Genomic DNA, 22146 nt, shown 5'->3' with positions numbered 1-22146 from the left:
GATATTGAATCTGATGATTAATCTCAAACGTTTCTAACCTGAGTCAAGATGGAAAGTTTGGTAAGTCCAAGAAGAAAGACATGTCCAAAGTGAAATGGTTTGGATGCAAAGAATTTGGTCACTTTAAGAGGGACTATCCAAACAAGCAGAACAAGGGAAAAGAAAGGAGTGAAGCTCATGTAGCCAAGGCAGTGGGAGAACCTGAGAAGAAGGCAAAGAGGGAAAAAGTGAAGGATCTTTACTACTAAATAAGGTTCACTAACTGTCAAGTTCTTTATGAAAACTAATCTTTCTTTTAGGATAGTATGTTTTACATAGCATCATAGAAAGAAGCATATGATAGTAGCATATCTAGAATTTGCATGATTAAGTTTCTTTGTAGAAATCATCTAGATAGATGGATAGATAGACAATTTTGCATATTGATCATCCAGGAATTATCTAACATTATGTTAGAGGAAGTCATCTTGCTTAGGTGGATCGTCATGATCTTGGAAAGAACCATCATTATGGAAGGTTCTTGGGAAAAAGCACTATGACAAGGTTAGTATGCATTCCATGTAATGTGGAGTCAATACTGGTAAAGGGATGAAGAAGTGCAATGGGTTAGGATGCAGGCTCTTTGTGAGGTATATGAAGAGCTAGATGATCGGATGAAAGCATAGGAATGCATGCTGAATATAAAAGCTTTGGATAAGATTCATATGCGTAGAATCTCGTGGAATGAAAGTTGGCCATAAAATATGCTTAGGTATATGGATATATGATGCTTGCAAAGAATAAGGATTTGACTTAACGATGTATAAAGATTAATACTTTCTCTAGAATATGTAAGATAATGATTAACATCCAATATAGTCTCCAGAAGAAAAAAGTTGTAACTTGGTAATCAAGTTCGATCCTTGGGCACTTTGATGCATGAAGGAAGATTCACACGGAGAAGGACCATGAGGATGTTGATGGAACGAGAAAGGCTTCATGATGAAGTCAATTTTTCATTGTTATTGGTTATCTGGTTAACATATTATTTTTGTTACCTGGAAGAATGTTGCAGGAATATATGATTATAGTTAAGGCAAGTTCAACTATATGGATGAAGGATATTGAGGGAATCTCAATATCCGATACTTGACAACTGTGAAGGCAAGATATGGACAGCTTGAGATTGAAAGGTAGCGGTGCAAAAAAATAACTTAGAGGTTAAAAGAAAGATTGCTTTTAAGAAGAAGCTATGATCAACTTGAAGTTTGGGAAGGCTCAATATAATGCCTTCTTATCAAAGTAGAAAGTGATGAGCAAGAGGATTGGCCTAGAACTGGTCACAAGATTGAAGAGAGAAGGTGGTTCCATGATACCTTGAAAAAAAAGAAAGATCGATGATGCAGAGGAAAGAGGGAGCCGAGAAGATGAGGAACTGGTAGCTGAAACTAGTGTTGCGATAATCGTGATCGAGATTAAATCAATGAGGGCCCGAAATTGAAAAAATCGTAAAAATCAGCAAATACAAAAAAAAATCATTTTTTTTTTATTTTTTTAATACCTAAAGTGTCGAAAACATAAAATAAATGCATTGACACATAAATATGAAAAGAGAACTAATATATAAGATTTGTAATATGTCTAGTGCTACATCACACATAACAGTGAATCATGTCTTGAATACAAGGGTCATAAATTAATAAATTGTAAATAATAAATCAATAATTATAAAAAATTTAAAATAAAAAATTATATTGTTTATTATTTAATGAATTCAAAAAAATTAATTAGAATTTTATTATTATTTAACGTGTTGGGCTTCTTGGTGTGTATTTTTTCAGATACACTTCAGTTGTGCTTGCATCCGAAGGAGCTACATGTTTGGTTGAGCACTCGAATGGCAAGCCTTTGGAGATTGGGTACTCTGCCACCATAGCTTCTCCACCATGCATCTACAACAAATAAGATAAACATAAGAAAAAAATGAAATTTGAAGTTTGAAGCAAAGTATGAAGATATAATGAAATTTGAAATAAACTAAAGTTGACCTGGAATTTAGACTTCCTATCCACAATAGCCATTTCAAAGCTAATTGTTCCACCTTCCATCTTGTATATCTCCATTTCTTTGGAGATTTGTGCACGTTCTGCTAGAGTTGACACCATCTTCTGAACACAAGTGAAGAAATCATCCATGACCTCAACATCAAATAAGAGACCAAAGGAGTAAGAAAATGCAGGGTTCAAGTAGATCCTTGCAGCATGAATGGGATGATGGAGTGTATTGTTCCATCGCTCATCAATCACTTTCCATATCAATTGTTGTTTCTCAAACCCCTCATCCCCCTTATCATCATAATAGCTGCGAATGGATTCTTTGGCCCTATCCATGGCCTCATACAAGTAGCCCATTGTGGGCTTGTCTCCATCAACTAATCGAAGAAGCTTTACCAAAGGTTTAGTGATGCTACACATCTCCTGCACTCCCACCCAAAAGCTCTCCTTGTATGAAACGAGCCTGCATATGGCCTCTCCCTTTGGTTTGTGGCTATATGACAAAGCACGCCACTCCTTTGAAAGAAACATTCTCTTCACATCCCACATAGAATTCAAGAGGGATTGAAGAGATATGAAGCTAGTGGCAAATTTTGTAATGGCAAGGCGCACCAACTCCTTGTTGTTGGTGAAAGTTCTCATCAAATGAAGAACAAACGCATGATTATATATAAATTTTGTAATCCTTTTTGATGATTCAACAATATCCTTGACAAAAGGAAATTTTCCTATGTCCTCCAACATCAAGTCAATGCAGTGTGTAACGCAAGGTATCCAAAATAAGTTAGGATGCCTCTCCATAAGCATCCTGCTAGCAGCAACATAATTTGCAACATTGTCGATTATGACTTGGACAACATGTTGTGGACCCACCTCATAAATGAACACATCCAAAAAATCACATATTAATCGTGCATCTTTGATATTTGCAAATGCATCAACAAATTTGATAAACATTGTCCCCTTGGGACAATTAAGTTATTAACCAAGAAGTTAATAAGGGTTCTACCCTTTTGATTGGTCCAACCATTTGACATCACAATGCATCCTGTGTGTGCCCATGAGCCCCCAAACTCCTCCAATCTCTTAGTGCATTCAACCTTTTCATTTTGAAGAATACGTCCTCTAAAGTCATCATAGGAAGGGGCTTTGTACCCCAAACCAACAATAGTAATAACATCAATCACGGGTTGGAAAAATGGATTGTTCCTAGCAATTTTGAAAGGAACATCACTCCAAAGAAGACACCTGCCCAACAACCTGTCAACTTCTTACTTCTCCCTTTTTTTAAGAGTTGATGTGATAGATAGTTGTACACCAGATGTGGTTCTACCGTTCTAGGAACAAAAAATGATGAGGTAGTTGTGGGGTTGACTATAGATACTGATGCTGAAGAAGAACCAGTACCACTCTTACGGTCACCTCCCAATCCCACCACTCCACCCCCTACCTTTTGACTCTTCAGAGTTGCCTTGGTCAATTTGGTTGTCTCTATTTCTTCCAATGATTTGAGGGCTTTGTGGATGATTTCTGGATTTGTATTTGTGCAAGGCCCTACTTCATGTCTAGGAAATTGTGCAAGATGGAACTTCAATCTGTATACCCCCTGTCATATGATGCCCACATAAATTGCAACGCAAATTTCATCTGTCAAACCCTCTATTAGGTTTCCCAAATTCCCACAGAGAGTCCAATTTCCTTGGCATGTTTGTAAGTTGTAACTTTGTAGAACTCTTGAGTTTTAATGTAAGATTGATGTTTGAACCTGGGGCACAAGAAGAATTGCAAGTTAAACAAATGAAATTAAAAATTACATACAATGTTTTGAGTTTTTTATAAAAAAACCCTCAACTCAATGCAACAATAATGGAAAAAAAATGCATTCAAATCCAAACAAAATCATGGAAAAAGATTAGGGCACAAGAAGAATTTAAACAAATAAAACTAACAATTACGATTTTTCATTTTTGACAAAAAAAACTCTCTCCACTAAATGCAACAAAAATGAAAAAAAAAACACTCAAATCCATGAAAAAATAATGGAAATATATGGGTGACAGAAACCCAAAGAAAAACAAGGAAAAAACAATAAAAATAGGGCCAGCTTTGATGCCCATACCTGAAAACCATGCCCTGTTGAGGAAACTTGGTCCAAACTCAATCTTTTTTTGCTTGGGATGCTAAATTCCTTTACTTTTCCCCTCTTTCCCTTGTTGATTTCTCCTCCTCCTTAGCTCTCATCCTTGCCCTCTATTTGCAAAATGAATTAAAAAAACCCAAAAAAGACTTTAAAAACTTGTTTTCATGCAACCTGATGATTTTTTGTGATCAGATCGTGTTTTTTTCCAAAAAACCATGATAAAATTGTTATTTTTTCAAAGAAAAAACCGTCAGTTTAATCGCCAATGCGAAAAAATCGCGATGTTCGCAACTCTGGCTAATACTCTTATGAAGACAAGTTGTAAGGCTTGTGATGGTGACTTCCCAAATAGAAATGAATTCTATCTTCTCTCGTTTTGAGAAGTAAAGGAGTCTCCTTGTATAGGAGCAAAGTTCTATTCAAGATTAAATGAAAATAGGTACGTCCTCTCTGGTTGAGAGGGAGTGATGTTGGACATCACATGCTCATTCTTCTCTTCAAGTGATGATGGTAGAATATCAGAGGATTGGATAAGGATCTGTGGTTTCCTTGAGGATATAGCATCCAAGAAAAGAAAGGGGCCGACACTCTTTGAGGATGTGACAGGTATCCAAGAGAAAGAGTGGTCGAAGAGAACCAATATTCTTTGAGGACTCAAGATTGGAGATCCAAGATAAGAATAATCCTAAAAGGACATACCTTGTAGACATTCGGATGGGGTATGTACCTTGTTGAGGTAGTGCAGTATCACACGTAAATCCTCCCAGCATAATGCTCTTGATTACAGTATAGCTTGTCCAGTTAGGCCTCAGGGACAGTGTTGGTCATGATGATGATGCTTATAGTATGGCAACTGGCTTATCAATCCAACTCTTCTTGTGAGAACTCTTTAATTTGAGATATGTTGTACTAGTTGTACAATTATGAATACCTCCCTAGTTAAGAGGGAGTGTTGAGAAATGTAACTAGTTTCAGTGTTGATAATAGTTTTACTCATTTCAATCTGTATCCTATGTAACAAACGAGAAAAGAAGAAAGAAAATTATTATTACTAAAGCATGGGTTTCATGCTCATTATTGATGGTCTTCTAGGTAAAAGCATGTTCTTGGTGCTTCTAGGGTTTGTTCAATCTTAGGATTTATTCTCATGAGTCTGGAGTCAACATCATGTTTATAAGACCGTTTCGAGCAATTTGTGATTGTAAAAAGAATTATATTTGAGTCTAGAAAGTCTTGGAATCTCCAAGATTACAAGTTGTCCATGGGACCATCAAGTCGGCCTAAAGGAGGGAATTCGACCCCTTAGGAAGGCTATATAAAGGAGCAGTTCGACTTCATTTGACACACGCTCTCTCACAAGTTCGATCTACAAGAAAGAGTTCGATCTATAGCTGGGAAAGGTAGAAGAAGGAGAGAGAAAGTCTAGAAGAAGCTGGAAGGATGAAATTTCTTGTTTTTTGGGCTCTATTTCTCTCAGACATGTGAAATTATAGGGTTTTTGGGTTGCAAAAATAGGCCAAAGTTGCAGGCCCAAGTTGCAGTAGGACGAAGTGCAAAATTTGGTTTCAGGAGGAGGGAAAACCCTTGTCTTGACATCGTTGACCTTGGGACAGTTGTCTTGCTCTAAGTAGGTCTCAGGAGGAGGCTATATTAGGATTTCCAAGAAGTTGCAAAGACGAAGTTGCTGAGTCGAAGTTGCAAGTCAAGTAGCAGTGCTATAGCTCGCAGGTCGAATTTGCAAGGTGTAGCAGTTTGGTGCAGAATAAAGGAAGGACTTGTGCATCTTCACCTCTCCCTTAGGATTATTTTATAATCTTCATCAAGACCAAATCCCTAAACCTAATCCCCCTTCCAGAAGATCTAGGAGATCAATGACTGAGATCATTTCTAAGTCACTTAAATAATTTAATTATTTTCCTTGGAAATTGACTCAATAGTCCACAATAATTAATTGACTTAAATTATTGTACTTTTCCTAAGTTAGACTTAGGAAATATGTTGGACACCTAATTCGTTAGGGTTGGGGTGGATTAATTCCAACAGTCATTGAAGCCCAAGCGACCTCTTGGAAGATGAAAACCAAGGGTTAGAAAACTATGTATTAATATTAATTCCAATAGTCATTGAAGCCCAAGCGACCTCTTGGAAGATGAAAACCAAGGGTTAGAAAACTATGTATTAATATGTACATCTTGTGAATAGAATGCAATCACATGAGTTTATCTAATTTTTTCCTATCAATTTTGTGTGTGTTTAACATGGTATTAGAGCATGTGCCCTCCTAACTTGCTCAATTATGTGAGAGCCACAAGTTTATGGCCATTTTTGTGTTAGAAAATTGGAAAGGCAGGCATATTTTCTCTAGTTGATAATGACTTGTGATTTCTTTGAATTATTATTATCTTTTTTATGTTCTTTTATCTTAGTTCATCAAGCAATTACCAAAACCAAAACACAAAAATCAAGGACACCAGATGTAGGCGCACAACCAAGGAAAATCCCCTAGATAGGGGAAAACCTAGTCAAAGAACTCTTCCTTCAGTGATTCAAAATGAGATGGACTAAGACCTTAGACCTACAGACCTTCCTCCTCCTCCAAGTTAGATATAGCAACTTTCAATAGTCTCTTCTTGTTCAGCAGCAACAACCCAAGAACAACTAAGAAATTTCAGCCCCAACTTCACCAACAGCTTCAGAATTTCGACCTCTCCAACAACTGCAGAATTTCGACCCCTAGCAACAATCCAAAACCTCACATGTGTGAGATAAGAGAGAAATTTCAACTTCTTTAGCAAGATGTTGGCCTCTTTCTTTACTAGACTCTTCCTCTTCTCCCCTTGAAATTTACACTTTTTCTTAGCCCAGAAACTGTAGATCAAACTTGTTAATTTGGTGTGTCAAATGAGATCGAGTTGCTCTATAATATATAGGCTTCTTGTGAGGTTGAATTCCCTGTTTGAGGCCAACTTGTCCTTCCTTGAGGCCGACTTTGAGGAGGAGGCCTAAAAGACCTAAAACATAATAAAATAAATTTCTTCTTTGACAAATAAATCCCAAGAAGGGTTCTTGAAATTATGATATGGACACAGACAGTTGACATAAACCCTAGAAGCTTGCAATGGAGGCTTTGACCTATAAACAATTGACCCAAGCATGAAACCCATGCTTTAATAAGTCAATTTCTTTAATAATAAAATTTCTTTTCCTTTCTTTTGATAAATACATTACACCATGACTCAAGTACAATTATGAAGATTGACACTAGTTACATTATTTTGAACATTTAGTCCTTCCAGCAACTTTAGCAACTTCGACCCCCAGTGACAATTTCGGCCTTCACTGCAGGTCTGTAATTTTCAGCCCCTCTCGCAGTAGCTACAGCTTCGCACGTGTGGGAGAAAGGGCTAGTTTTGACCTTCTTTCTTCTTTGCTTGGATTGCTTCTTCTGTCGACAAATGGATGATGTGTCTTTCTATTTGATGACATATTTCGGTCTTCCTTGGATATATGAAATTTTTTCCTTGAAGATGTAAAAACCCTAGTTTCCCTTTCGCACGTGTGAGAGAGATTGACCCAAAAACTTCGATTTTGTTGTCTTCTAGTCTTTGACTTGCTCTTCTCTCTTCTTTCTTGTTCTTCTCCTTATGATCGGACTTGCTTGAATGATCCCTTAAATGATGTCAAGTTCTTCTTATAAATATGCTTCTAAGGAAGTCGAATTACCCTTCAGGAGGCCGACTTGTTCTCTTTTAGGCCGACTTAGTGTTGGAGGGACTTTGACACAATTTTTGACTCAAATAAATTCTTTTGACTAGAGACAAGATTCCCAATAGGGTCTATTACATATGACAATGACTCTTTTGACTTCTAGACCTAATGACAAAAACCTAGAAGCACACAATGGGTGCTTTGACCTAAAACAAATTGACCTAGAGCATGAAATCCATGCTATATAAAATAAGAATAATAAATTTTATTTCTCTTTTTCATCAAATACATAAAATCAAGATTAGATAAGACATTATGAAGACAGAACCTAGTTACATATTTCAACAGTGTGTCTAGGCCTCTCGTTTGCCCTCTTATTTACACTTTTTGTATGGGTGACTTGGGGGTGTTCCTTGCCCATCAAGAAACCCTCATTTAACAACTCAAATGCAAATTAGAATAAAAAATTAATTATCTTAGGTCCAAACCCCAACCACTTGGGTAACTTGCCCAACTAACTCACTTTTGGTGGGTTTTCTCCACTCATAAATACCTTTCGAGCTACCCAAATTCCCACAACGACACTGCTGGATCCTTGTGTGGTATGATGTTATGGTCTCAAACATGTTCATTCTAATGTTGTTTAAGTTTTCTTGCAACACCATCTTCTTATTTTCACTTGTGCTTGGATAAAGACCAGTTAGGGCTATGTTGCACGAAGCTTCTAGCAACCTAGTGTTTTGAGCCGTACTGATACCCGAAACACCGAAACTTGGTCGAAACTTGACCATCATGTGATTATCTATGAGAGTTAATATAGACTTGGATGTCCTTCTAAATTGTCATATATGGGTCTTATTCCCTTTTTCCTTGCAAGATAATGTGTTATTCACTATATATATATATATATATATATATATATATATATCACGTTTTGACCAACATTTCCATTTTTTGGAGGTGATGTTTCTAAATGTACCCATTTCAGACACTCTAAAATGTTTCGGTGCTTCGTGCAACTTAGAGTTAGGGCTATACACATTTGACGGTCCATATATTTCCCTATTATGTGAGGAATTATATCATCCTCATGCCATTCAAAAGTATACCCAACGCTTTTAAATCCTTCTAATTGTGCTTGACTGCTTGATTTGGATCTGAAGGAACTTGGGTATTTGTGTTCACAAAATTCCACAAACCATTTGTTTTTAAAACTATGGTTATCATCTTCCAGGGACTCAAGTTAGCGACTCTATCGAACTTGTCTTCATATCTCAAAGTACTCAGTGGTGCCATCTCACAAATCAGCATGGTAACTTGGCAACAAAAGCCCAACTATAAAATTAAAAATAATTCTGCTTCCATAAAATGAAGAAATTCTCTTTTGCAAGCCCTGGTGATATTGGACCTCTCCTTTAGAGCTTCCTAAAGCTCTAATTCCATGTTAATTCTCCTAATATCAACCCAAATATATTTGCTTACAACAATTATTTATTCACAAAAATTCATTTTATTATTCAAATAAATTCTGAATTGTAGAAAAATAAAGCCACTAGTATTTTAACTTGAAATTTTTATGCGGCAGAAATAAAATCAGAGAGAGATCAATCACACATTACAATAGATAAACACCCACATCAATTCTCCTTCATTATTCTACTTAGGAAAATTAGGATTTTGACCCACAGAGAAATTACAAGGAAATATGCATTGATTGGAACCTGTAACTCGACCCCACTGGAAGAATTCAGCCCTATGAATTTGGTCCACTGGAAATTAGCCTCTGGAGAAATTCGTCCTGGAGATTTTTGGCCCACCTCTCACTGGAAACTCGGCCCTGAATCTTCCCCTTGAACGACTTCTGTGCGTCAGAAAATTTGGCCCTAGAAATCAGCATCTCCAACAATTCTACCTCCTCACTTTATCAATCCGGTTTTGAAATTTCTAGCAATTTGGCCTCCTGGAAATGCTCTCAAATCCACCTACATTCTTCCTTCTCTGTGCTATAGTCTAGCTAAGCCTCTCACTCTAGAGGCAAATCACTTTCTCCACTTTTGTGTCTTCACCTCTCCCTTAGGCTTATTTTATAATCTTCATCAAGCTCAAATCCCTAAACCTCCGTTCTAGAAGATCTAGGAGATAAACAACTAGGATCATTTCTGATTCACTTAAATTATTATTTATCCTTAGAATTTGACTCAATAGTCCACAATAATTAATTGACTTTAATTATTGTACCTTTCCTAAGTTAGACTTAGGAAATAAGACATAAATCACTTACTCCATCATGCAAGCTCCTAAAGAGGCAATAAATCATCTTCTACATGCTAAGACATCGAGCCTATGCAGAAAACCTTCCAAAGCTGCCACAAGCTTCAACATAAAGAACATGTCTTAGTAATAAAATTATCCATATGAATATCATTACCAAATAAGGTCAACTTAACGGGTGCATTGGTTTTGTTCGCCTAGCCTTATGTTTATGCACTATTTTTAGATTTTTTTTATATGATTTCAGATTTGAATCTTTGATTCTTGACTCTTGATATTGGACAACTCAAGAAACTTAGTTCGTTTTGGTTTATGAATCATAATGCCATGCCATGGTCTATGACGGTTTTGAATGAGTGACTATTTGATGATTGATTGTAATCAGATGATATGCTTGGATTTTTTTATATATGTTATTTTCGAATTATATTCATTGTAGCCTTTCATGTCTAATAAATTCATCGAAAAAAATATTCTTGAAGATCCATATTTTCTGTATTTTTCAACATTGCAAGTCATGTTTAGGCTGAATCACAATTTTTTTCCTAATCTGGACTCAAGTTTGACTCTTTGGTCAAAATGAATCTTGTGTTGGGTTGAGTCTGGTTACTTTGCCTGTGAGCCATTACATAATGGCCAAAATCTTTGCTCGGGAGCAATTTCTTCCTTGTAGCCATGAACTTCTACATGTGATGATGATGATGAGGAAAATGGTGAATATTCCTAGGCTCTAACAAGTTTTCATGAGTAAATCTTTCTGATGGTTAGCATTATAAGTAACAGAGCCTCACTGCCGGTACCTTGTAGAACTTTCAGAGCATGCTTATGTTGGATATGGATTGGCTTTGGTTGAATGAATGTATGGTAACTATATAGGTGTTAATTTGTTTCCTGAGGCTTATATGGAATGAAGTGACAAGGTTTTGCTATATGAGTTTGTTATGGCATATTGATATGCTTTGCAGTATTCTTTCAGTTTTGATATAGGTTTGTCAGCTTTTGCTCTCTTTTGTTTTTCCATATCAAATGTACTATCTAATAGTATATATAATCATTGACACGTTTTTCTACTTTTCTGACATATTACATTTCTTTATAAACCTTAATATTTTTTGCTTTTTTTAGCTTCATTTTGTTCATTTAATTGCAGAGAAAAATATTGTTTGATCTAAAGTTGGGTATTTGAAAATCAAACTTAGATTTTGACTTTTTCAATTCTAAATATTTTTTTGCAGCACACCAATGGGTTAGAGAAGGTGGAGATGCTTTAGATATGCCTCTGGATATATCACTCCTAGCAAACATGCGAGAATTTGTGAAATACAGCCGTTTAAAGCAGCTTGCACTTCGTGTAAATTTTATTTTTCCAGATAGAAAATGATTCTTTTTGCATTTTACTATTGATATTTATATAGGATTGTTTTCATCTTCCTCTCTGCAAATATACTTTTGGCACATGCACTCTCTTCCCCTGCCAAATCTGTATGCCCTTGCTAGAACAAGGCTCTGCTGGTTTTTCTATAATTTCAATCAGTTTAGTGGTTGAAAGAAGATAAATTTGATGGATGGTTCTGGCTTTGTTTTACAGGCCTTGGCAAGCACACTTGATACTGAAGAGCTTGCGGCCCTTCGAGACCAATTTGATGTAATTGATGTGGACAAAAGTGGAACGATAACGCTTGAAGAGATCAGACAGGTCAGCATATTCTTAGGAAGCTTTATATGTTCTACAGGGGCTATTTCTTTGTTAATGAAGATCTTCAATCTATGTTGGTTCAAGAATGTTCAGAAATTTATGCTTGAAACTTGTCACTTCCCCTTGGAATTCCTTTTCTAGTCATGATTTTCTTGTCCTACTTAATAAACTGGAACTTAATGATTTATAACAAACAAAGTTGTAATGTTGAAATGATATTTGATTGCCATTGGAATATATCGTAATTAGTTGAAATGGTTACATAGAAATAAGTCTTGTACTAACTCAGAGACCCACATTCCAAATCCGTCAAGTAGGTGTGCTGTGGATGAGAGCATGTGCAAGTCTTGGGTGACTTTGAGGGCACAGAAACACCCCTTATAGCGCGGCAACTTAGCCAAAGAGATTATATAAGATGTATTTCTCACCAAATAAAAATAAAAAAATCAAATAATCTACTCCCAGTTTGAACTATTTTGATTCATACTCTCCTTTGATGCATATGAAGCTAGCCATCAAGTTGCCATCACCTCTGCGTATCCTCATGTGGAAGGTGGCATCCCCTTAGGCAATTATCTTTGTCACTCCATCAATTTTCCATCACCCTCATTTGAAGGTAGAAGGTTTTCGCCAAGGCCAGAACCTTACCTAAGCAGCCATTCATCTTAAACATTACCAATTTACCTCCTATTGTTCCCGTTTTTCCATCACCCTCATATTGAAGGGAGAAGGTTTATGCCAAGGCCAGAACCTTACCTAAGCAACCATTGATCTTGAACATTACCTCCTATTGTTCCCCTTATGCTTACCTGTAATATGCTGAAGTTGTAACTCTGTTAAATGTGGAACTTTAACTTAACAGAGGTGTAGTGGTCTTATTCCTCTGCACATAAATTGAAAGAATGAATTATATCTGGTTGCTTGGGATATTAAATCAATGGTTAGTATGGTGGAGAACTCTCATTTATTTTATTTCTTCAAACTGATAAGCATACTATTATTTATTCCCATGTTATTGTTTTTCTTGTGTTTTTTTATATGTATTTTGGCAAAGTTGCATTAGGTTTTATATTAGTATGATGTTGTTTTGGGGATTATGGTTTATCCTTCTGATTTCAGGCACTTTCCAAAGACCGGCCTTGGATGATAAAGGAATCAAGGATCCTTGAGATTCTTCAAGCGGTAAGAAAACTATTTAGCACTTCTCTAAACTTAGTGCTTATAGGAGGTTGAGCAGTTAGGGTGAGATAGGAAAAGAAATATATATTCTGTCAGAAGGAAAGAAAACAGAGGATGAAGAATGTTGTCTTTTTCTATGTTATAGAATATTCCACGGGCATAATATTTCTGCTGCTTGAAAGAAACCAGATAAGTGATCCTAGCTATTTGCTTTTAGAACTGGAAACATTGTATTAATAACAGAAGGATTTTATTGATAAATATGAGCACCTTTTATCAACAACATGGGTTCTTGGGATCTGGCTAGGCGATGATTTGTTGTCCATTCTGGAAACACAAGCTCTGTAGTGCAAAATCCTTTCTCCTCGTGAAACAACTCTAATAACAAACCATTTTGGGTGGTACAAGGTAACGAGAAACCACATTGGTACTCAGTGTTATTACTAAACTCTATAACTGTTCCAAATTAAATAAGAAAAACTGAAATCAAGAGTTGCTCGTTGAACAGACTAGATTGTCTGTATATATTTTTTTATCTTAGACCTTTAAACATCGATTAACAAAGAAGTATCTCCAAAATATGTATGTCCTCATATTTTCTCTTCTCCGTTGACTTTTAGAATTCATCACAATGGAGATCAAACATTCTGCTCTTTTTCTTGTTTTTCTGTCTCTTTCTCTCATGATATTTTGTAGATTTTTCTATAGACAATTTCAAGGCATCTTAGCAAACCTAATGGATGATACTGGTCATTTAGTCCCTTGTAAATAAAATTAACATTTGTAATGATTTTCCTAGATTTAAAAGTCATCGAAGACTATTTTCTTTTCTCCCAATGTTTGATACTGCTTTTGTTTTAGGAGTGTGGATTGCTTTTTGTTAATTTTTGCAACTGTGGTCAAATTCCACCTTGGATAGCTCAGATGACCGAGATGATGGTTTTTGAATTTATTTATTCACTCATGTATATTGGGTTAGGTCAGCCCTAAGCACATGTTAAATTGGACAGGTTAGCCTCAACCCCAAGTGGACCCTCATGAAAGCCTATAAATAGAAGAGACCTCAAGCTCATTTGGACACATTGATCAAGCCATCTTCTCTTCTCTTATTTTCTTGGTTCGCACAGGTCTGTCAGAGGAAAGTTCGCGCAAGGGTCCGAAATCTCAAGGGTGAAGCTCGCACTGATCTAGGGTTTTCTGATTCCTGGACGTTGGCACAAAACTGGGCATTTTAGTCCCTGGACGCTGGCACACAGTGGTCAAGACAACATCCAAAGAGCCCTAGACGCTGGCACAAAAGCCTATGGGAGCGTCCAGGGTTTTAGATGCAGATCTGGAGGTGTGAATCCCCAAACGCTCGCACAAAGTGCTCCTGAGAGCATCCGAGCCGTCATAGACACTCGCACAAAAGTATTATGAGAGAATCCAGGGTTTGAGGCAGATCTGGGTATGTTTGACCCGGACACCCTCATCCAATTCACCTGGGAGCATCTAGATCTGTTATGGACGTAGTCTTTCAATTCTGCAGAGAGCGCCAAGGACTGCTATAGACACTAGCACAACTCCTCCTCCCTGCGTCCGGGACTCAAAGATGAGATTTCAGTGTTCCAAAGATTCCGCTCAGTGACAACAGTGTTCAACTGTCAACATTATCCAGCAGTTGACTACAGTTAGTGACGGTCATAGTTTTAAAAATTGGAACCGGTGACCGGACCGTTCCACCTATCAAACCGGGTTTCAAACGAGAACCAGTCAAACCGGGACTAGTCAGATCTCAATGTACCGGTCTTTAAAAAAATACATGAAATACTCGGTTTTTAATGAAAGAAACTATTTTTAAGATTTAAAATCATGATTTCAAACCAATAGAGATAAAATATGCAAAGTTTGCTCATCTATATACTAGGTAAAGGTGAATATATCAAATTGGCACCGAGTACAATATATATCAACAACATAATACTTATGAAATCGGATTTGTCCCCCAGGCCCTACGTGTACCGAATTTGACGAATCGGACACGATTCGAGCAGATTCGTGTCCGATTGGGAGACATTCGAATCTGGAATGTGTCCCGATCGGGACACGACATGTCTCGATTTTTCGAACATGAATCCAAAAAGCAAGAACCCGCGCGACGTTATAAAGCTGTATTTCCCCATTCTATTTGCACATTCACTTGTTTACTTTGTTGTGGGTGTTTGGGAGCAAGGAGCAAAGGGTGTGGGAGCATTTTCAAGGAGATTCAAGCAATAGGTAAGTGCATTTTCTTCCTTTTTTTGCATTTTATTTACAATAGTTTTCATGTGCAGTTCTTTTACAAATTTGTGCATTTTTTGTTTATTTTTTTACAACATTCATGGCTCAATCAAGGGCAACAAGGAAGGGGCAAAGGAAGGGGAAGAATGTCCCCATTGGAGATGCCCCTCCTCTCCCAATTTCATCAGGGTCTGCAAGTGTTCCCTCTATTGCAAGTGGGGCTGCAATAACAACTTCAAATGTTGAGGGAAGACTTCCTCCTCAAGGTGACAAATATCCCTTGTGGAAATATGTCACAAGAGAGCAAGGGCCACACCTAGCAAGGTGAAGGGAGGAGGCAATGTGAATTGGAAATGCAGCTATTTCCACAATACTTTCAAGAGCACATATTTCCATGTGAAAGGTCATTTGTTGGCTTTACCAGGTTGTGGAATTGGAGCTTGTACAAATGTGTCTTTACCAAAGAGGAAAGAAATGCTAAGAGAGTCCAATTTTGGTATGGCAAATGTAGTTGCAAAATTTTAAAAAACCAAGAATGATGACCCCCTCCCATTCTTGAGGAAAAACATCAACAAATTCCCATTTGAGAGTTCTGGTGGGGGACAAGCAGCAAAAAGAAAGACAATTTCACTTGGTCCAATGGACAAGATTTTTCAGAAGGAGAAACGGGAAGAGCTTGATCTCACCATTGCCTTTTTTTCTATCAAAACTTCATGTCCTTTAATGTTGCACGCTCACCTCTATTTATTGATGTGCTGAGCTCTAACTCAAGGGGCTCCATCAGGGTATGTGCTTCCTGGGTTAGAGAAGCTTAGAACCACATTGTTGGCGAAAGCAAAAAAAGAGGTGGAAAAATGCTTGAGCCTATTAAAGCATCATGGCCAACATCTGGGGTTAGCATTGTTTCTAATGGATGGACAGATCCAACACAACACCCACTCATCAACTTCATGGTGTCTTCCTTGAATGGTCCAGTTTTCTTGAAAGCAGTGGAGGCACTTTAACAATACAAGGATGCACAATATATGGGTGAGTTGTTTATTAAAGTTATTGAAGATGTAGGTGTTGATTCTTGTGTGTAAATCATTACAGATAATGCACATGTTTGCAAGGTTGTTGGCATGATTGCGGAAGCTAAATGTCCACAAGTGTTTTGGACACCTTGCATTGTCCATTCATTGAACTTAGCACTAAAATCTATTGCTTTTGATGTGCTTTGGATTGGTAACATTATTGAGGATGCATGGCATATTCGTAACTTTGTAAAAAATCATACAAATGCCCTCACTATCTACAAGGAGTAAAACGATCTATCATCGTTGAAGATTGTGGATACACATTTTGTCTCTTCATTCATCATGCTGAAGAGGTTGAGGGAGGTCAAAACCGCTCTTGGGGCCATGGTTATTTCAGAGTTTTGGTCTTTTTGGAGAAAGATAGATCAAGTAGCCTCTAGAAGAGTGAAGGACACAGTGTTAGATGATGCTTGGTGGGAGAGGGTAGATCTACTTATTCAGATGATGGACCCAATCATTTCTTTGCTTCGATTTGCAAATACAAACCAACCCATCCTAGGAGAGGTTTATGAGAGATGGGATTTCATGATTGAGTCTATGAGGAGCATTATTTTACAGAGTGAGTGCCTCGAGTATGAGACATCATCAGAGACCTTCTTCACCACTATACAGGATATTCTTGTCAACAAATGGGACAAGAATTGCACACCTTTACATTGTTTGGCTCACTCGTTGACCCCAAAATACTACAACCATGAGTGCTTGAATGGTGGACCTTCCTCCAGATTCCCTCCTCACATGGATGGTGAAATCTCACAGGGGAGGAAAGATGCATTCAGGCAGGTCTTTCAGGATTGAGCATCCTTTGATGAGGTGGAGGATGCCTTTGCAGAGTTTTCCACAGACACTGGTCAATTTGCAGGATATGATCTGATTAGAGACAGGGGGGCTAAGAATGTGAAAATTCTGCAACCAGAACCCCTATTGTTACTCCTATTTGTTAATTTCCTTTAAACAAATTACTTGTTTCCTACAACGAATATCGTAATACATACACTACAAGCTTCACTTAATTAAATATTATACGAAAACAAGATACTGAGCAAGAAGGAAAATACAACACAATTGACACCATTATTTTTGGACAAATGTCCCTAAAAAAATCAAATGCAGGAAAACCGGTGCAGCAAATCTGAGGGTTTTATTATTATGCAAGAGAAAATGTGAGTATAATTCTTGGATGCTCAACTAGCAATCTGATACAGAGAGAAACTGGACAATACGAATGATGAAATTCTCTCACCCTGTCACTGGGAGAATCTGAGTCTGATCACGCTGAACTGGAGCCTCTGCATACCCTCTACATAGCCTTTGGGAAGAACTGTGTCACTCCTACACAGTTCCTGCGTCACCCCTGCTGGGTATTATGTTGCTCCTTCTCTGGACCTTGTGCTAGCAGGAAAATATGAATCTTTGCCTCCTGGTCTCACACGCCCACTCCCGGCTACTGAAACTCGATTTCCTCAACAGGAATTCGGTCTCCCTCTAAGGCCTGCACTGCCACTATGTCAGTACTACGTGGGCGAGCATCTGCCTCTCTTTGGACGTTGTTTTTCCCTCTCTCTGCCTTGTACTCTCTGGCCCAGGAAAACTTCCTTCTTCCAAATACTCACTGCCCCTCTCTACAAGGAATCTCCTCGATCAAAATTTCCTCCTAAGAACTTCTTACTTCAGAAATTCGATCTCTTGATCTCTTGGTGTGTCTCTTTCCAAGTGACCCTCAAGCCTCCTTAAATAATCTCCTCATTGACATTCAACGTCCCAGATTAAAAGCTAATCAATGGCTAAGATCATTTTAGCTTGATCCTTGTCTTCTTCTAGAAGTTACACCCACAATTAGGTTAATACCCATTAATATTTGTAATTTCCTAAGTTTAGACTTAGGGGCCCATTAAAAAATATTAATTATTTTAATAAAATTGTTTCTGGGTGGAATTTCCTAAAATGCTTTCTGGGTTCTTTTGAATACATGTGCCCAAGCCTCCCTACAAAATTTGAGGCCTAGAGCACATCCGATGCTACCCCAAATCAATAATACTCCCTCTTAGCGAGGAATGCACTCTAACAATATACGTTGCTGCATACTACTTTGACTCTGAAGCATCATCCTCTAAGCTAGTGATGTTTGACATGTTATCCACCAATTACTGCGTTGCTACTGTAACTGTATTGTTGCCTTTGACATTTCCACAGCCAATGCTACATCTGCACTACATCTCCCTCTCAAATGCTACATCTGCTATGCTACTAACACTGCCACTGCTAACACTACATCTGTACTGCAACTCAGTTGCTAAGAGAATGCTAAAGCCTAACTACTGCTAGTCTCTGCTCTGACCCTCTAAATCTGCTGCGTTGTTGCTGACCTCTGGGCTGTGCCATCTGCGCTGTTGCCAACTCTGCTTTGCAATGTTCAGTCTCAGGTGATCCTAGCCACTATAACTCTCTCCTTGTCACTCCTCGACACCATCCGACACTAGTCCATCCTACTACTTCTGATCTGGGCTCCCATAGCAAGGAAATGATCCTAGAGGTGGACTCCTCAAGGATCCTACCCATTTGTATCTCTTTCAAACTATATCTCCAAATCAGCCCACCTCCCTCCTGGAGGTATCTCGGCTGTCATTGCGAACTCCTCTTCGAACTTCGTGTGTGCAGCCTTCGGATCGTGCTTTTCATCCTTGTCCTTATTTTTGAGAGGACACTGAGTAGCGTAGTGACCCATCTCACCACACCTGAAACACTTGATCTTCGAGATGTCCTTAGTATGTCTCCACTGCTCCTATTGTCCCTTCGATGCAAGGGCTACATTACCCTCGTCCTCCTTGGGCTTCGACCCACTGCTGTTGCTTTTGTCAATTTTAACCTTGACTAAATCTCTCCTCAGCTCCTCTTGTTTTAGAGTTGCCCACATCTCATCCCAATTCGACAATGTTGCTCTGCCCAAGATACTCTGGACGAAGACTTGCCACTCATCTGAGACAAAATTGAGGGCCAGTCTAACCAAATTTGAATCCTAAGATGTATGCCCCGCAGCAGCCAATTCATCACGGGTTTCCTTCAATGCAGATCTCAGCTTCTGCTCCAAGTACATCTTTTGTTGCTCGGAAGATCCTTTGATATAACATAGACAATGTGTCCCACATCTCCTTAGCAGTCCCTCTGCTAGCGATGTGACACACTGCATGATCCTTCACTCCGTCGAGGATCATTTTTTTTGCCTTTGCCATTTTAGTGCGGTACTTCTCCAACGGATCTGCGTCTGCAGTACAACCACCACACTGTCGACATATGTCTTGAGGGCATGCTCATCTAGAAGGAATGACATCCTTGCCTTCCAGATGACGTAGTTGGATGCTCCGTCCAACTTGTCCTAATCCCTCAAGCCATTGGTTGCCATTTCGTCAAAAAAATAGAAAGTTGAATGACCTCCTCTCTCCTCTGTGCAGCTACTAGGTAGCCTATGCACTCCCTACTGGAGCTAGTAAAACTATTGCCCCTTACTGCTGCTCAGCTCTAGAGAATCGAATTCCTTGGTTGGGAATTCTCTGAGGAAGAAATTCCCTCAGTTGTGCTTCTCTTCTCTCTTCTGACGTCTTTCAGCCCAACAATCTCCCTGCTGAAAATCTGCGTCCCACCAACTCTCTCACGCTGAGGCTTCATTGCTTGCTCTGCCTCGACAGAAATTCGAGCTGGAAGTCCATCTCTCCGTCGACTCACTCGGAGAGAGACTGCCTCGAAAATCTGCCCTCCCGCCTTGGAACTGCATCAACCCTCTGGGGTTTCGAACTACTGCCTCCTGCAGCTTTTTCAAACTCCCTCTTCTGCTCAGTGTTGGATCTATCAACTCTACTCTTCTTGCTTCACCTACATTGCTCTGATACCATGTGAAAATTCCTCAACTGGAACCCCTACTGCAGCAACTAATGATATTACTCCTATTTGTTAATTTCCTTTAAATAAATTACTTCTTGTTTCCTACGGCAAATATCGTAATACATACACTGCAGCCTTCACTTAATTAAATATTTTATGGAAACAAGATACTGAGCAAGAAGGAAAATATAACACAATTGACACCGAAAAAACCCAATGTGAGGAAACCGATGCAACAAATCTGAGGGTTTTATTATTATGCAAGAGAAAATTTGAGTACAATTCTTGGATGCTCAACTAGCAATCTAATACAGAGAGAAACTGGACAAAACGAATGATGAAGTGCTCTCATCATGTCACTAGGAGAATCTGAGTCTGATCACATTGAACTGAAGCCTCTGCGTAGACTCTATGCAGAACTGCGTCACTCCTACGTAATTCTTGCATCACCACTGCTGGGTACTACGTTGCTCCTTCTCTGGACCCTCTGTTGGCTGGAAAATCTGAATCTCTGCCTCCCGGTCTCACACCTCGGCTCCTGGCTATTGAAACTCGATTTCCTCAACAGGATTCAATCTCCCTCTAAGGCCCACGTTGCCACTGTGTCAGCTCTACATGGGCCAGCATCTGCCTCTCCCTGGACATCGTTATGCGCTCTCTTTGCCTTGTACTCTCCAGCCCAGGAAAACTTCCTTCTTCTAGATACTCACTGCCCCTCTCTGCAAGAAATCTCCTCAATCAGAATTTCCTCTTGAGAACTTCTCACTTCAAAAATTCGATCTATTGATCTCTCGGTGTGTCTCTTTCCAAATGACCCTCAAACCTCCTTAAATAATCTCCTCGTTGACATTCAATGGCCCAGATTAAAAGCTAATCAATGGCTAAGATAATTTTAGCTTGATCCTTGTCTTCTTTTAGAAGTTACACCCACAATTAAATTAATACCCATTTCTTCCTAAATTTAGACTTAGGGGTCCAATAAAAAATATTAAGTATCTTAATAAAATTGTTTTAGGGTGAAATTTCCCAAAACGCTTTCTGGGTTCTTTCGAATACATGTGCCCAAGCCTCACAGCAAACTTTGAGGCCTAGAGCACATGTGATGCTACCCCAAATTAACAAAGAAGCCCTATTCTTGGTGGGCAATTCATGGGGAACAAGCCCTCCTCTACAGCAGTTAGCCATGAGGCTCCTCTCTCAAGTGACTTCATCCTTCTGTTGTGAGAGGAATTGGAGCACATATGGGAATATGTATAGCGTCAAGAAGAGCAGGTTTGAGCAGTCCAATGCAGAGACAATGGTGTATCTGCACACCAACCTTCGTCTTATTTACATGCAGAGGGATGAATGGTTGAAGGGAAAGACAAAGATGTGGGATGTCTTTCCTGTGATATGGGTGTGGATTACAGTGTTGAGTTGGCATTGGCCAACTTGGATCTCAATGATCCAGTGCTAGAGCCTGTCACATTTGATGATGGTGATACTGTAGAGGGGTCATCCTCCACACCAGCAGATGCAGAGATGACTTTGGATACATGGGAGGAGGATGCAACAAAGGAGAGTGGTGGTGACCATGATGATGAGGACAGTGATGCTGATTTGGATGATGACTATGAGGATTGACGACTCATGAGTCATGAGCTACCTACAGCCTTGAGGTTTGTATACTTATAGTTGTTTTGTATTTGCTATTTCTATTTGCCATTGGCATTGCACTACCTATGTAACACATTTTGATTTTGATGACTTAATGAGAAAACTACAGTGTCTTTATCTCACTGTCTCGTCTTTCTCCTATTGGACCATTGATGAATTGAATATGTATTATGATTTATCATTTATGTCACAATTGTATTTGTATGCATAATGTTACTTTGTAAAACTTACATCTAGATGAAGATCTATGTT

The 22146-nt window shown here is 38.6% G+C and overlaps 1 protein-coding gene across 4 annotated transcripts in view; it reads left to right on the top strand.

The window, feature by feature from the left end:
- Positions 1-22146, top strand: part of LOC149205553 (calcium-dependent protein kinase 28-like) — a 325482-nt gene that overhangs the window by 267521 nt on the left and 35815 nt on the right. For 3 of the 4 annotated variants that reach the window (XM_089395109.1, XM_089395108.1, XM_089395107.1), the window contains exons 8-10: positions 11388-11503; positions 11741-11848; positions 12968-13030. In XM_089395109.1, coding sequence (XP_089251235.1) covers positions 11388-11503; positions 11741-11848; positions 12968-13030 — 287 coding nt within the window. The remainder of the gene's footprint in view (positions 1-11387; positions 11504-11740; positions 11849-12967; positions 13031-22146) is intronic. The other variant, XM_089395110.1, reaches the window with a different exon arrangement.

The sequence above is a fragment of the Pinus tabuliformis genome, chromosome 1_2, assembly GCF_031772625.1.
Source record: "Pinus tabuliformis cultivar Carrire ecotype Pingquan chromosome 1_2, CPIR1, whole genome shotgun sequence".
Classification (NCBI taxonomy): Eukaryota; Viridiplantae; Streptophyta; class Pinopsida; order Pinales; family Pinaceae; genus Pinus; species Pinus tabuliformis.
Note: the sequence above shows the minus strand (reverse complement) of the source record. Positions and strands in the feature narration are given on the sequence as shown.